General features: G+C 36.7%; 1 protein-coding gene across 5 annotated transcripts in view; it reads right to left on the bottom strand.

Moving 5' to 3' along the window:
- Nucleotides 1-899: 899 nt before the first annotated feature.
- Nucleotides 900-17,109, bottom strand: part of ASB5 (ankyrin repeat and SOCS box containing 5) — a 43,319-nt gene continuing 27,109 nt past the window's right edge. For 4 of the 5 annotated variants that reach the window (XM_075500287.1, XM_075500289.1, XM_075500288.1 and 1 more), the window contains 6 exons: nucleotides 9,478-9,557; nucleotides 8,253-8,360; nucleotides 6,498-6,648; nucleotides 6,228-6,362; nucleotides 3,951-4,142; nucleotides 900-2,543 (listed from right to left, as the gene is read on the bottom strand). In XM_075500287.1, the coding sequence (XP_075356402.1) occupies nucleotides 2,416-2,543; nucleotides 3,951-4,142; nucleotides 6,228-6,362; nucleotides 6,498-6,648; nucleotides 8,253-8,360; nucleotides 9,478-9,557 (794 nt within the window). In that variant the 3' untranslated portion in view covers nucleotides 900-2,415. Of the gene's footprint in view, nucleotides 2,544-3,950; nucleotides 4,143-6,227; nucleotides 6,363-6,497; nucleotides 6,649-8,252; nucleotides 8,361-9,477; nucleotides 9,558-12,841; nucleotides 12,910-17,109 lie in introns of all 5 variants that reach the window. The other variant, XM_075500292.1, reaches the window with a different exon arrangement.

The raw sequence follows: 17,109 nt of genomic DNA, 5'->3' as shown, positions 1-17,109 counted from the left end.
GCCAGAGACCTGTTCCAGTGCAGAGTCCTGCCAGGGCAACAACATCCATTCCCTATTTTGTTTGTTCCTGTTACATAGTAACAGAAGCGATGCCCATCCAACTTGGCTCAGCTAGCCAAAGTGCCTCTATTTTCACATAATTATCTGGTAGCAAAAGATTAAAGATTATGTCCAGAGCTGCATATTGCCTGAGATTGAAGTCATAATATTACTGTAAACTAGTTCTGGATTACTCTTCCGGCTAGTCTACCATTCTACAGAGTTAAAGAGAAAGTAGTACCAAATACCTGTAAACTCCTAAGATGGTCTTGTTTGCTCTTTGAGTGACAGCAAGGGTCAGTGGGAATGGCGGGAACAGACATCGCAAATGCCACGAGAGCATGAACACGCCTATTTGCGATGAGATGGCTTGGACTCTGATGTGACTCAGCAAAACTTCTAACATCATCTAGTTTTGTTTCGAACGGGTGTTTTGCAGAAGAGCCATGCTTGCCGAGAACTCATCTTATTGTATAGAACATGAGAGTGCGCTTTTTTTATGACACTTTTCCCCGACTCAAACCTGAAAAGCGCTGCGCACACCTGAAGGCGAGGGTCTAAATTATCTCATTCTACATAGAAAAGTTCAACAGTGCCATGGCTGACTTGGCACTTCCTTGTTTCTTGAAGTAATACACAATAGTGGTGGGGTACATAAAAACACAAGTTACAAGTTTCTGGATGAAAACCAAAACCACCCAACTCGCTCCATTACACAGTACGTACAGTATGGACTCCTAAGCAGTTCCTCTTACTTGCATCTGACTGACTTTTACAGGGACTCCACTAGAAGAGGCGGCCCTCACTAGAGTTTCTGCAGGGAACAGAAGCAAATTAAGATTACTTTTAACAAGGGCAAGTGTCAGAGAGCTGCATTTTTATTAGGTGGATATAATTTAGCAACTGAGTAAGCATTCCTCTTCGTGAAAACTTCCTCTATAGTTAGTTCCTCACTGAGCATCTTTCCAGTAGGAACGTAAATACTGGAAGGAGTCACTGAAAAGGAATGGAAGAGGGTGAATCACCAAGGGCAAGTGGTACATTTTCAGGTGTCTCATGCTTTGGCTTGCAGGAATTGAGTATCAGTCACCGAGGAAGTAATCTGTTCTCAAAGGAAGACCAAATGAAAAGACTTGAGAGAAGGAGCGCTGTATTTCGATGAAGTAGACAGATCACCTTTTCTGACATGACTGGTAATCATCACCATGCAAGGGCATGAGCGAGGCAGAAATCCTTTGGGTTTTCTAATGTCTCTTGGGGGTGTCAGCATTCCATCTCTGGCTAGAGAGTTGAACAATAACATTTCAACGAGATCACAGAAATGCCTGCTACAGCATTCTGGGATTCTGCAACATGATTTTTTGGAGCTGGATAATTGTTTATAAACTAGACAGCAAGAGAAATAATGTCCTTTTCAGAGTGATACCTGTCCTGATACAGGGAACGGATGTATTTCTGGAGCCTTGCATCCACCTCCTGAACATGAGGTTGAAGATTCAGTATCCACGTCTCCACGATACGCCTTTAGAAACCTCACAAATACTATACAATAATATATGCCTTTCTCTGAGGCAAATAATTATTTAATGTGCCCATGAGTTGTGATACAGCACTGTTATGAAAAGATAAGGAAAAAGCCCAGATAATTCTGTTTTACAAGAGGAGATCAAAAATATCTCAGTATTAAGGCTTTTGAGGACTATTCCTCTGGAATTTTTAAAGTTGCTAATTGTACTAATAAACAGAGAATCTATAAACTGTGCATGGCTGAAAAAATTGTGATTATGTTCACAGCAGCATAATTCCAATTCACAGCACGGGCAGTGAAGCAGAATAAAGGGAGTTTCTCATTGTCATTAATGAATTGTCTGTATAAAGAAAAAGAAGAAAAATTGACATCTATTTGTTTTATTTTTATCAATGTACATAGTGCACCTATCACCAAGTATTTTTAGGTACACAAACAATAGAAATTTAAAAACACATAAAATAGTGACTCCAAATGGACCAACTTAACAAATAATAATGAAGAAACTCTTTGTGGTTCACATGTGTCAAATAGATTTTAAAAGTATAAATACAACTAATATTAACAGCACTAAAGCTATTTAGTAAGTGTTAAGCTAAAGCTATACAATCATTTCCCAGAGCATCAGCACACCTATTCAATTCAGCCTTATTAGCACCTTGGTACCAGTTGCTGAATGGCTCCCAATTATTATTATATACCAACACCAGTTGTCAAAGATATATATTTTTTTGAAGTAATATGCAAAAGGCTTTTTTTCCGCCCAGCAGTTCTTTAGAGAAAACATACAATAAACAGAAAGAAGAAAAAGTACTTGTTATTCAAGTTTCTAAAAGTTAATTACTATGTTATCTATACTGTAAGAAATTCTTCAGTATTGTTGGCAACTGGAGCTGTGGGACAAGATGCAGTCTAGCTCTTCCTATGTAATTTCGGATACATAGTCGGCAGAGCTGACAAAGAGAAGATGGTGTGGCTGCAAACAAAAAGGAAAGAAGTTTAATCATACAACTATAAAAGCCAGTATTTTGTTTTACAACAGTCTTGCACAATAATGGGATTTCTAAAAAAAAAAAAAAAAAAATTTCACATTTCACAAATTTGTCCTTTTCCTTCCTTCCTTTTCCTTCATTGCCTTTTTGCCCTCAAAGAAATCTTATTAATCATCAGGGAAATACTCAAAAAAGCAAGGTCAGGTCAGCAAATAATTTGTGTTTTTAAATTAAAAATATGCTCCCAGAAAATATCTGATGTCAACAACTTTAAAAACTGCAGGTTTGGGGTTTTGTTTATTCATAGAACAGGTGAAATACATACTACAGCACCATAAGCTGCACTACCAATGCGTCACGGCAAGAAGAATAACCAGGCAAAATACCCCGAGGTCCTGGACCACATTTAGTGGTCTTACTAGCTCACAATAATGCCTTTGTCCTGCTACGCCCCCTCACTCTCTCAAAATGAACACATTGCTGTATTTCTCTGGGCAATAAACCCATACGTGTTTCATGCCAATTCTTTTTTTTTTTTACATCTTTGCTGTGGCTTTTAAAAATCCTACTAACCTTGGTAATTTTGTGGTAGAGGGGTTTTAGAGTTTTTTTTTTTTTTTAACAGCATTCAGAGATGTTTTCTGGAGGAAAACATTAATCAATGCTACTGGCCAGTTCACCTCTGAAGAGATGCCCACGGTTATTGCAATGGTTTCTCTCCTTATTTCCCACCTTTGTCTTGTGGCTTATTTTTACGCTCTACATAGGTCAGTCTGCACAAAACCAGTTCCCTTTGGGATATTCTCTCTCTCTCTCTCTCAGGCAACAGACCTTTCAGAGTCTTAAGGGACTCTTAAGTGCCGACTCCTATTTCTCAGGTAGTTATAATTCAGTAAAGAAAATTTAGAAAATGAAACTTATTATACTTTTTGCCTACAATCAAAATAAAGAGCTTTATATTCACTTAAAAATATATTTTTAAAAATATTGGGACAACTGGCCAAAACTAAATATATTTTTCATCTGAAATTTAAGTATTCTGTTTCTTTTTAACAAGGTCTGCAACAGCCACTAAAAATGTAGCTTTAATGTCTAATTGTGTAAACACCCGATAAACATAAGATGATACATTTTCGGCTTGTATAGATTCTGATGCTGCTTGGTCAACAGGCTCTGGCCTGAGACTAAATATTACTGGGTGTTTTTATAGTTAGAAAGGAATTTACCTGAATGTTAATATATTCATTTCATAAAGCACGATGTGAGCTTCTATAACATGGGTTGTTTGGGCTGTTGGGGTTTTTTTGGTGGGGTGGGTTGTTTTGTTTGTTTGTTGGGGGTTTTTTTAAGAATACAAGTTATAGTTGCAAAAACACACATGTAAAACTTACCTTCATGGAGGAGCAGCAGTCTCTCCACTAAACTGCTTGGAGCAGCTAAATCAACAGGCCTCTCAAAATCTGTATTTTTGGCATTTATGTCTGCCCCAAATTCAAGGAGTAAGTTTACGATCTCTGTACTAGAATGCTGGGCAGCAGCATGGAGTGGGGTTTCCAAATGCTTTCCTTTCTGCACATTGGCACCTGGTGGGTAGATGCACACAGAGAGACGTAAGAAGAGATTAATTAAAATCATCATTGAGTAAAGATGATGTTACAAAACAAACAAAAAACCCCCGCTGTCCTAGAACGCCACAGTGAATTTAGCCACTTTATTAATTTTATTGCATAGCACTACAGCTAATCATATCGGTGTCTTTTTCTGAACCCATACACTTATCCTAGGTTCTATTACCCAAGCACAACGAGATTTTAAAGGAAAATACTTTATAAAAAGAAGGAAAAGAAAAATCAAATTAGGTCATGTGAGCATCATGGTTGCTCTAATTATAAAAAAGTACATTTTGTACATGTTTAAGAAAACTTGCACTACATAAACTTATACTTTCCTTATTTAAGGCTTTAAAAAGTATCACTAAACTGAAGTTTAGTATTTATATTTTTGTAAGTACACCGACTCAAGAAGGAATCTAACTTGGTTGCTTTATAGTTTCTCATGGGTTGAAGCTGGCAAAGGGCTTGAAATAGATTCCCATCCCATCCAACCTTTATCAAGGATTTTTCTATAAAGGACTTAATTAAAATTAAGGTGGAATACACAGTCAAGAAAGCTAATAGGGGAAAAAACCCAAACCATTAATTCTCCCAATCCACAGAATTCTAATTATTACACTTTTGTATTAATAAGGAATTGCTAATTTATTTTAAATTTAAATGGACTAATTTGCAGTAATGCATTCATATTCAAGAAAAAAATTATCCATACAAGAGTTAAACAGAGCTAGCTAGTAGGGAAGAATTTCCCTTATAGGCAAGCTGTTAGTCCCCCCAAAACTGGATTTGCCCCAACAGTTTTCTAGACTATTCTAGCAGAATAAAAACCCAGACTTCTTAAGAGAGCTTTATTGATCTTGTGAGATCAAAAATTGGCTTCTGTACCAACTTTTCTCCCCGAATCAACAATTTTTGCCTTTTTAATTTCCATTTGGGTAAAATAATTTAATAATATCACAGGCCCAGCAATTAGATTTGAGGTCTGAATACCTCACTGTTCTCAGTATTAACAATTTGAAAATACTTCCACGGTATCATTCTCTTGTCTATTTCATTGTCTATTTGCTTTTCAATTTCTAATACATGCTCATAAACTGGTAAAATATGAAAAAATTCAGACTGACATAAGTAGTTACTTATATTCTCAATTTACATACCCTTTTCTACTTCAGGGCACCAACGAATGTAGAATATGCCCCTCTGTTGCTGTTTTTAACATACAGTATTATTTGAACCCCAAAATATGCTAATTATACTTCTGTGGTTCTTAAACATAAAAATCATGACATAGGATAGTTAATCATACAAGGAGACTGACTTAACGAGAAACAACTCAACTGCTTGCTTAAGCTCTAAATAACCTGCAATTAACTAGAAAAACAATTCCGGTGCAATGATGGCAAGTCTGTAATTATTCATATATACATTTTCATTCATTGTGCTGCAGGACACAAAGCCCTGTATGTCATTACCTGAAACACAGCAAATGATCCTTTAGCTATGCCGACTGTGTCCCTGGACTTGTGCTGAAACAGAGTAAGCCTCCAACCTCTCTTTCCCATTGATTAAATAACTAATGTGAAATTTAGGATCAGATGCCTTTTACCTTACCTCTTCTCTCTGCAACTCAGCCTTTGTGCCTTGTAAAAAGATGAATCAGAACATGCTGAAGAATGAAAAAGGGTGGGACTACATTGCTAAAAAAGTCCTGTTGAAAGCTCAATGATTACCATATAAAATTCCTTTCTCAAAGCTGATTTTTTACCTTTGTTTTTCCTACAGAAAATGATATCTACAAAGCTGTAGTAGGTGCTAAAAATTTTGAACATCCATTCTTATTGGTCTTGCTTCCTTTCTCCCTTATATGCTTGCTATGCCACAAAAAAATGAAAGACACAGTAAGTTCTTACAAGAAAACAGGCATCACAGAATAAATGTAGAAGTAGAGCCCTGCAAGGGTTCTAGTTTCATTGATTGAGCACAGCTCACTTCAAAGGTGAGTACAGCATGCTTATTTTACAAACTAGAAATATTTTTATTTAAATCATGACATACCTGCATAAAGAAGCTTCCGAATACAATGGATCTGCTGTGAAACACATGCTACATACAGAGGTGTTCCTAAATGAGGAAGATCTTGGTCAACATCTATACCCCAGGATATCAGGACCTCCAGACATTCACTGTGACCTGTCAGTACAAAGCATGACAGAGTTTGCTCAACTTCAGTAAGCTGTCTCATAGACAAAACCGGACACATTTCTTAACACTATTATTGAGACATTCGTCAACTGTTCCATGTTTGCTCAGCAGGTAATTTCTTACCTCTGCTGGCTGCTTCATGAGTTGGTGATGGAAGACAGGACTCCCACTGAGCTTTGGCACCGTACTCTAACAGGAGCTCAGCACATGCCGCACTGCCTCTTGAACATGCATTAAATAAAGGTGTCACTCCATCAATCGTTGTAGCGTTTACCTAGAATATATAAAATCTATTTAAGAACAGAATTGAAAGAAAGGTAAATTTTTAAACAGGATATAGTTAGAAATTGCATTAAAATACTAAAAAAAATTACTGGTTAGAATACTGTAGAGAATAATGTAGTTTAACTGATCAGTCCCTGTGCTACTGTCTTCCTCTCACCACAGCACTCAGTTGAAATCAGTTTACTATTATTCTTGTTAAACTATGTTGAATAAACCAAAACACACCTGGAATACTAACGAGCATACATTAACATCTGGGCAGTAAACAATTTTCAAAAGTCATTGCACTTAGCTTCTTTCATTGATAGAGAAAAATCTACATTTTGTGTAGTAATGGGATAAGGGGGACCTTCTCTCTGCAGCTCTGCTGAGAATGCAAACTCCGTATTAAATGTGAGAATTGTTTGCCATTTTCTTCTGTAGTTTTAATCTCCAGGTTGGAATGATATTTCACAGGATGGAGACAAAGGTAATAGTACAGGCTCGCTGTTTTAATACCAAGCTTGTCACCTCACTGGTTAACTGAACATTCCCAGTGTGAGAAAATGAGGAGAGAAACTAGGCAAATTTGTGAGGGCTAATAATACTAAAGGAAGGAGCACAAGTATCAGGAGAGGGCTCCTTCCAGGACTCTGGCTTATCTTCTTCCATGCACTCCCCAAACCCACCAAAGCAATTGAAAGTACTAAAAAAATTCAGATAGGAAAATGAAATTTGTTCTTACAGTTTTGTCTATAGTATTTATAGTTTTGTATCTTTAGAATCCTTGTGCTAGCTGAAGTGGAGAGGAATTGGTTTTGGAAACATCTACGTATTTTTTTCTTTTTCTGTAATAACATAGACATTCTACACGGTTCTCAAAACTGAATTGTAAGGACAATAAATATTTGCATCACAAAGATCAGAGATTTGGGACTCTATGCTTTGAACTCTGATGTCAGCAGAGATTGTAGTGAAAGTGGTCTGTAAAGTCCCATTTTTGTTTTGGGATAACAGATAGACAGCCTGTGTCAGGAGTAAAGAAAAGAGCCAGTGCTTTTTTGTACTCAGACCAAAGAATCTTAAGAGCACACAGGTACAGTGTGACAAAAGACATTCTGGAGATTAAAAGAACAGTCTCCTGCAAGCCACTCAAAGCAAGAGGAAACCAGTCAAGGAGAGAGATGCATTCCATATTTTAGAAGATAAATAATGTAATGAAATTCAGAGAAGAAATAAGGCTGGTGACATACTGCTAGCTGATTCTCTCCAATTCATTACTCTGCCTCAGTGTCTGCCCAACTCCCATCTATTTTCCCTGTTACTGTTCTTCTGTTTGATATCTACTCTTACACATATAATTATGTGGTTTGTTCGATTGTTTTTTTTTTTTCTTTTAACCTAACATCTCTGTAATGATGTTTCTTTGACTTTCCTTTGCTAGCTTTCAAATGGCAGCTTATTGTAATTAAATGAGATCAACGCAATCGATAGGGTGAGTAGAAATACCAACTAAAAAAAAAATAAAAATCAAGGAATATATCCTTCTCAGTTAAACCAAGGCTAGCACTGGACTTCAAATAAATAATAAAAAAAAAAAAAACAAACCCTTACATTTGCTCCCGCTTCAAGAAGGATTCTTGCACATCCTACGTGATCTCCCAGGCAGGCTTCATGAAGTGGAGTTACTTGGTCAATTGTTAGTGTGTCTACATTGTACCCCTAAACAAGACATGAATGACATATAAAGATCATACAAAAGCTGTTAAGAGTCATTTCCTCGCGCTACCGTTCAGATGAATAGTTTACAATACTCTAAATAGGCTTAAAATTCTACTTGCAATAAATAAATTTCCAGTGAGCATAAAAAGAATCTTTCATCAATCAATGTATAGAACAGAATAAAAGTAAGTTGTCAGCTATTTTTTTTTTTTAAATCAGAAATAGGAATAGGCTACAGAGGGTATAAAGAAGATGGAAATAGACTGTTGAGACGCACAGTGATAGGACAAAAGGCAACAGACACAAATTGAAACATGGTGAATTCCAATTAATTATAGGGATAAAAATTTCACTGTGGGGACAGTGAAACCCTGCAACAGGGGTCCAGAGAGGTTGTTGCATCTCCACTCTTGGTGATCTCTAAAACTCAACAAGGCCCTGAGCCTAAACTGTCCTGTGATTCTATGATTCTCTGACTTAAGGTCTGAAATATCTAAAGCCATGAATTTTAGCAAGGAAAACACTTCTTGGATTGATAAAATCATCAAACCCTTGAAATTTTCTGCAGTAGATGTTGTTAGATTCTTAAGAAGTAGTAATTGCATCTATTGGCTTTCATCAAATGTATTCTATAGTATAATATTTCAGTATTGTAGTAGCTAATATGACAATACAGTAATATTAAAATTTAGTGGTTTACAGTCTCTCCCTTTGCTATTAACAACATTTTTTTTTTTTTAAATCACAACTATGCCAAACCCAGAATCTTTCAGTGATTCTTCCCCTCAACAAGTATCTTCCTGACTAGCTCTGTTTACCTGAGGGCTTAAAGCAGTGGAACTACATTGACTTATACCATGCAAGAGAGGAATACTGATGTACATTTAGATATGGCTTTGGTAATAATTTGTGGGGGAGGGAAGTTTTAAAACATACAGAGGAAATACTTTTAATATTAACTTATACCTTATCATATAAAAAAATTCCTAAATGTGTATTGCTCTGAAAAATTCAAGTTAAAAAAGCAAAGCAAAGCATACTAAATCTGCATTAATAATCTATGCTGAGAAATTAAGTAACATTAAAAATGAAGCAATTTTAAGAACACAGCCTTCACCTGTGACAATAAAGTCTTTAGAGAAAGAAGACGTCCTTGACTGGCTGCCTCATGCAGAGGTGAGCGATCTGCCCAAGAACCTATAAAATAACAACATTTATTGAGTAAACCATATGAATTAGAAGGATTTTGGAATGCATAGAGCAAAGCAGAAAATATAATGCACAGAATGAAGTCAACTGTCCTATGAAATTAATTTTTCCTCTTTAGAGACTGTACTTCAAATGATCAGTTTCTAGACAATAGAAACTGCTCTATTATTAACTGTAAACATCTCTAATAAATGATTATGTGGTACAGAGAACAAAATATTGATATATTGATTTCAATAATCTGATTTAATAAATTCATCAATTGCCATATTTCTCACTCCTATTTTTGCATTGTTCATTTTTTAAAAAAAATAATGTAACTTATTTTTGCAGCTGGCATATAGAAACGTATAGACTTCAAGAAACTGATATTTGAACTCAAACCAGACATAAACCCGCCTGAAAAAGTCCTGAAAAAGCTGATGTATATGAAAATCAATATGGAAATCCTTATGTATGATGAGATTAATCTGCAGCCACAACACAAGTGCAAGGAGAGAAATACAGTGAGAATTACACTAAAAAAATTGCTATAGTAGAAATATGATATTAAGTCTAAGTTCTCATTCTAATAGGCTATCAGGGCTAAAAATACTTAGATATGCCTAATGTAAAGGTTTGGCATTTATTTTCATATATTTATCACCCCCAAAAAAGAAAGGAGGAAAAAAAAAAAAAAGAAACCCAACAACAACCCCACCTTAACACACGTCCCCCCCTTAACTCCCAACCCGGGTCCCAGAGTCACCCTGTGGCTCCTGATGAAGAACCTGCCCTTTCCTCTTGAAGACTAGCCACTGACTGGTCCCTTCTAGCCACACAGGGTTGCAGGCATAGCTGATACCAATTCATTGTATGAAATTTGCAAATCAGGTTTTGAGAGATTGTGCAAGGAAGAACCATGTCCAAAATATATTACGAATTACCAATATTTATTCCTGTAAGAAGAAAGTGACTGGAACTGTAAAATGCTAACACACTCACTCATGTGAGTTATATCAAGCCGCCCAAATCCCCAAAGAAACGTAGAGAGAATTAGCTAAGTACGATGAACTGGCAACAATGGCAGATGAACCTCCAATGCGGAAACGTGCTTGACTTTGTCCACTGCAACGGACTAGGACTGCCTGCAAAGCCAGTTACTGCGTTTTAGTGACAAGGCAAAGGATTTTAAACGAGAAGGCTATTGCTCAATCACTGGCAATCATCAGTCTAAGCTCTAAGGTAACTACTCACTAGAAATAGAGCCTGTTTCTGTTTCCCATTGGGCCCCTTCTGTCCACTAGCCTGTTTCAGAAAGCACACTTTTGGTTACAGTAAACAACCCCCTCAAATCACATGAAGAATGACCAAAAAGATTAAGACTGTTCAACCTGAAAAGAAATCAGGGCATAGTTAAAAACATGAAATAGTGCACAATATGGAAATTGAGATAAAACCTCCATTTTCCTGGCGGTGTTAATAAATGAAACTAAAACTTACTCAGATGTAAGACTGTATCCTCTCACAGAACGTACAACTACGCTGTGGAACTCAGCACTACTGGATGCTATTGAGATAAAAAACTTAGCAAAACAAAAGCACAGCTGAGTATATAAATTACCATAAGACTATGTAAAGCTGATCACAGAAGTTAAAAAATATAGGAGATTAAAGCTTTGTAAACCTGATCTTAAAAATGCATGGAGATTTCTATTATGTCAGAGCATCCAGTATCTGTGAAGCTCCTTGTACTCTTTCATCTGTGGGAACAGATGGACTTTGGGCAAGATCCAGCTTCCAATACTCTTTCAGAATTATTTGCACTAAACTCTGATCATCTGTGTGTGCATGTGTACGTACATGCACACACATCGTTCCCTACACTTTGTACTTTAGGCTTATTACATGTAATATTTTGCAATACCTGTTGCTAGTCAGAATAACAGCTAAAAAACCCAATACACAAAGTGATTGGGATTTTAAGGGGTATTATACTAAAAAACCTGAGCTCAGAAATCTTAAAGTGACGTGATTTTGACAAAACACCAGTATTTTCTCTGTCATCCCAATAAGCTCAGATCTATTTATCCTATTGTAGGTTGGATGTGTGCAATCACAATGAGAATTTTGACCAATGTTTTCCTTCTTCCATAGTAGCATCTGAACCAGCACTCAAGTCATTCTAATTCAAATTAATTAGATCCATTAAGTTCTCCTGCTGGCGGCTGCAAAGAATTCCTCAAAAATAATTAAAAGCTATGGAGGCTGCTTTTGAAATTTTGTCCCCCTGTCTCTACACGTGAGAATTTCTCTCTCTTCGCAGTTTATCCTACTCCTAAATTAACAGGGAAAAAAAGACACATAACTATTATATAGAAAAACATCTAATAAAATTGTAAGTGTCAGGAAGTTATGTCCATTAAATACACTCACACTTTGGACATTTTTGTAGCCATGTCTAACTCTAAACAGAACAAAGATGCAGGTAGGATCTGAAAGCAACATTTTTTCCACCTTTCTTTCCTTCACCCCCTTCCCTCTTGGATTGCTCAGAAGAATGTCTGTTAATGTCACTACTCCAGTAACATTTGAGAATCAAATGATGCCAGATCACATTGTGAGCTCTGTTTTGCACCTAGACTTACCTTATATCCCTGTCTTCATGCAGAGACATCCAGCAGCTAGCTGTTTCTGCTAAATCCATTAAATATAAAATGCTTGTATCATTTCTACTAGAAATAAAATCTATAAGCAAAATGCTGCAGAAATATTTTGTGCAAACCAAGTTTGGAAAAAAACTGTCACATTCCAACTGATTTATCAATAAACATAGTAATTCATCATTAAATACCACAGGGACAAGAATATGTTCAAAATAAATATGTATCATAAATAAACATCGAAGTTGTCTTAAAATAAATTCTTTGTCTAGATTGCTGCCTTCTGCTAATCTACAAACTTGCTATGTCTCTCACTTAAGAAAGCATTAACAAGAATATAAACGAGGACATTTTTTCATTCATTGTTGTCTGTAACAGCAGTATTAGCAAACATAGTCTATTCCAAAACTGTTAATGCATTAATTCCCTACTGATGTCGTCTCTGACAGATGCTGAATACAAAGTATCTCTAACTATATTTAGAAGCCACATTAGTTCCAAGTTCTCTGGTGTATAGTTTACCAGGAAGGGCAGCCTACATTGCTTTGTAAACACTAACAAGAAAGAATAAATATATTCAGTATATTGACAGGCAAAGTCAAAAAAAAATTACAAAGTATCATACAATACCTAAATCTCCATCTCCCCATGGCACTTCCAGCCAATTGCAATTATAAATCCTACTCATTTCTTTCAATCTGGAAAATAAAAAAAAAATTAAAAAAAAAAAAAAAAGTGTTCTTTGCTAGTTGGGCCTGTTCTTAATACACTCCAGCTATGTTTGGAAGGAGATCAGCAGCTCACTGTAATATGAACTTTCACCCTTCAGTAAACACAGCTTTGAAGATATGAGCATATACAAGCTGCCAGTTTCTTTTCTTATGCTAAAGGACTGTAGCCCTTTTTGTTCATTTTTCACATTTCTTTTTTTAACATAACGACTTTTCAAAGTGCCAGTATCTGTGCATTTGCCTTCCAAGACAGATTAACTGGAATTTCAACACAAAAGAAACTCACAGTGAAATCAAGAGAACCTTGAGCTGAATAAGAACTGCAGGACAAACTCCCCCTTTTTTAACCTCATGCAATGAGACAAATAGTTTTGTATCCTCAAAAATCAGTATTAGTACATACATTTGTAAGGGAAGCACTGCCAACTGTTCATATGTTATTTTACTACTTACTCATAATATACTTCGAAAAGAAATAAGCAAAGATATTCTGAACATGTTTCAAATGCTATTTGATCCGTACGCTGAATTGTGTTTTTCTTTTAGCAGTTCACTATTGCTTCGATTATCTTCTAAACAATTTTTTGGTTGTTAAATTGGGGTTTTGTTAACTATTCTCAGCAGTGAAAATCTCCCAAAATGGGGATTTGCAATTCTGACTTTGATCCATTCCTAAGTCATTAATGAAATTTCTTCACGTTTTCCTACAGACTTCACTCCTTTACATCTACCTGCAATTACCTGTGAGTCATTCCTGCAGTTATGATCATACTAGTAAAATACTAAGTAAAAATATTTTCGTAAAAGTCATTAACTCCAGTCATCCCATCCTTTTGTTATTATTTCTAAAAAATTGTGTAGTCTCCAAAAAGAAAAAAAAAAAAAGGTACATTAAAAAGTTCGATTTTCAAAACAAGGAGGACTGGGAATGAATGAAAGTCTTCTCACTGACTTCACTGGGAGAAGACTTATGCCAGGGCTCAGCGCTTCAGAAAAATACTGCTCTAAGGGTAAATAGATGGTGTCCCAGTCCTCAGAAGAAGCAGTATCATCAGAGAAGAACTGAAAATAGAAGCCTGCCACAGTTCGTTATTGGGAGATGAGAAACACGGACTATTTGGAAAGTGTTGTAGCTAATATTTATTTCTGCAAAACTAAGAAATGCTATGTATTAAGCTCATCGCTGTTACCTTTTATTCCTTAAGATGTATTCTGAGCGTTTCAGTTTGTGGCAACTGAAGCAACAGACAGGATCAATAACTCTAACAGAAAAACTCTGTAACATTATAGTCCCAAGATCAATGGACTCACTTCACTCCAGTTGTTAAAACTGCCTGATATTTTGTGTATGTAATTAAGTTCTAGCAGATTTTTACTGTGACACTATAAAATTACCCATTTGTCTAAAGCCCTCGCAGGTTAAAGAAGCATGTCAACTACTTAATTGATATTTGATGTTAAAAACTACTGAAAAGAATCTTAAGTCAAGGATTTAAAAGTTAAGAAATGCATCTGTGGTGCTTAAGTTCTATGATTAGATATGACCAGGAAAACAGAAGCCACTTCTTTTTAACAAAAAAGAATCAACACAACAACAATCAACACTTTCAACAATCAACACTGAAGAACTCCAAAAGAATCAGAATTTAGGCTAGAGGCGAGTAAAATATGTCTGAGAGAAAAGATGTAGTTCAAGCGGCATTTCAATATTTCAAATAATCTTTGTTACAAAAAATGAAACCTTGATTGGTTCAAACCAGTATTCTTTCCAGCATTTATCATCATGTAGACTTTCAAAATTTGGGGATTTCATTCCAAATGCAAATGCCAATGATTTCCTACTCTTGAACACCATACAAAACAAATTTATTTTCCCACACAGTTCTGTTTATTATGCACCCACATTACATGACCACACATTAGTTTTCCCATTCCAGTGCTGTATTCACTGAATGAGTTAGTGTTCAAATTATTTTTTATCTCTGCATCTAGTAGGATCTCTCACTCTTTAACATGTGCTATCCAAACTATAAACTGACTATAACATTGTTAGTTTTATATTGCCTTTTTCATGGTATTCTCCCAATAACAAAAGAATACTTCAAAACCCTTGCTGAATCTATCTTCATAACATCATCCATTCATTCTATTTTATAACTAAGGAACCGAAAGAGAGAGAGTTTTCATGCTTAAATTGTAAAACCAATCTAATAGCTTATTTTTTCCAGAGTACTTAAGCATTAGAGTATACACTGAAAGCACAGTTTAATTATGGTTATGAGTGCTCTGAGCTTCTGAAATTTCAGCCTTAGATAATAATAACCATGATCAGTCAAGAAACTTGTAGGTTAGATGACTGGTCTTAAAACACACAGGTGCCGCAGCAAAGACAAGAACAGAAGTTGCTTTTAGGGACATTAAAACGTTAACCCTTTTTTCCTACCATTCACTACATGCTTTCTAACCTTTGCAACATACAGGGAAACACAGGGTGTATTTTTTCGGAGTATAAACCTAAAGCATTCTCAGAACCATCTTGCACATCAAAGGAAGCAGGGGCTTTGTGGAAAAGTACAGCGTGTGTCTGTGTTGTCAAATACTGGGTTATAATGCATTAGAGGGTCAAATCAGCATGGCACAGGCAACATGACTTTTAACAATTCCTAGATTTTGAGTGCTTTGGCATTGCAATTTAACATGCTTTTCACACAGAAACACGAGCCACTAAACTGTATTAAAAATCCTAAAAAACCACAACAGCAATATCCAAACGTAGCTGGCTTGGTTCGCAACAGAAGCAACATTATGCCACGTGAAGGCGACGGCAATGACGCTGGCAGCGGCAGCAGCAGTTGTTGCTGCTGGCTCCGTGCCGGGCCTTGCACACGCAGGAAGGAGTGTGTCAGGCCCCTTCTCCCGCCACGTGAACGCACGGCAACAACTGCCCTGTCCATTGCTCATGCACAGTTTGTTTTTTCCATCTTCTTGAAGGATCAACAACCGGCTGGGTGTTTTTCTAGCTGAAAGTAGCTTGCAAACACTCTGTGCCATAGCTAGAGCGCCAAGGTGTAAAAATCACATCAACCTCTAAATTCAGTAATCTGTTAGACCCACATCAGGTTTGATTTGAGTATGTGGAGCAGCTGGTAGTACTCTTAGGCTGTCATTTCCTTGGAAAAGTCACTAAAACAAAGTAAGGGGTTTTCGGTGGCCTTCCCAACTAGAAGGCGACAGAAAAGGCATACAGACGTTCTGAGCTGAGTTCAGACTCTGGAGGAATTCTGCCTGCAATAATTTTGCTCCTCAAATGCAGTCTCAGCCTTAATCCAGACTGCAAGCAATTTTCCCCAAGCTGTGCTCAGAATTCTCAGTATTTTCCCAGCCTCCCAGAGACTGAATGCAGCACATGGCCTAATCCCTAGCCTTCAAAGCAGTACCCAGCAAAGCTGGGCCTAGTGTGCTGATTTTTGCCACATCCAGGAGATTTTGGTAAAATAGCCTGGTTGTGGACCCTCAAGCCAGTAGGCTGAAGACCTTTACCTAGCCTGACTCTATCCTTTCGCCTTTCTACCAAATCTTATCATGACATATTCCACCTCCCGCATCACTTTTAGTCCATGTTCCAATGTGCATATTTAATTACATACTGCATTGCAGTATGACTTTCTCTTCCTTTGCTCTGCAAGGGTGCCTGAAGAACAAAGTCAGGTTTGGATACCTCCATGGATGGGAACAGAGAGGGAAGAAAAGAGCCTCCTTCAGATTTGATACTAGATATACCTGTATTCAAGTGAACTGCAACAGAAGTCTCTCCGTACTTCAGGATGTCCATCAATAAATATATACACCCAGCCTGACAATCACAAAGAGGCTGCAAGTAGCTGGACCCTGTTAAGATGGATTCTTCAGAAAACTTTACTTTCCGTATTTTACTGTGATTCTGAAAATTTCAAAACCTGGCTAACTGTGGCTACTTCCTTATAAGAATGGCAAAAGAGCCTAACACTGAACCATATCAAGGAGCAGCTAGTGCTAACATCGATACACTTTTGTAAAATTGCTTTTCAGTCTGAGGGAGAATGCCCTAGTTTTTTGGGAACTACTGACCTAACTAGCTGAAATGGCCATAAATAAAAGTCACTATAGATCAGGAAATCTTAGCCCAAA

Source organism: Mycteria americana, chromosome 4 (assembly GCF_035582795.1).
Source record: "Mycteria americana isolate JAX WOST 10 ecotype Jacksonville Zoo and Gardens chromosome 4, USCA_MyAme_1.0, whole genome shotgun sequence".
In the NCBI taxonomy this organism is placed as follows: domain Eukaryota; kingdom Metazoa; phylum Chordata; class Aves; order Ciconiiformes; family Ciconiidae; genus Mycteria; species Mycteria americana.
This window is presented reverse-complemented; position numbering and strand designations above follow the sequence as displayed.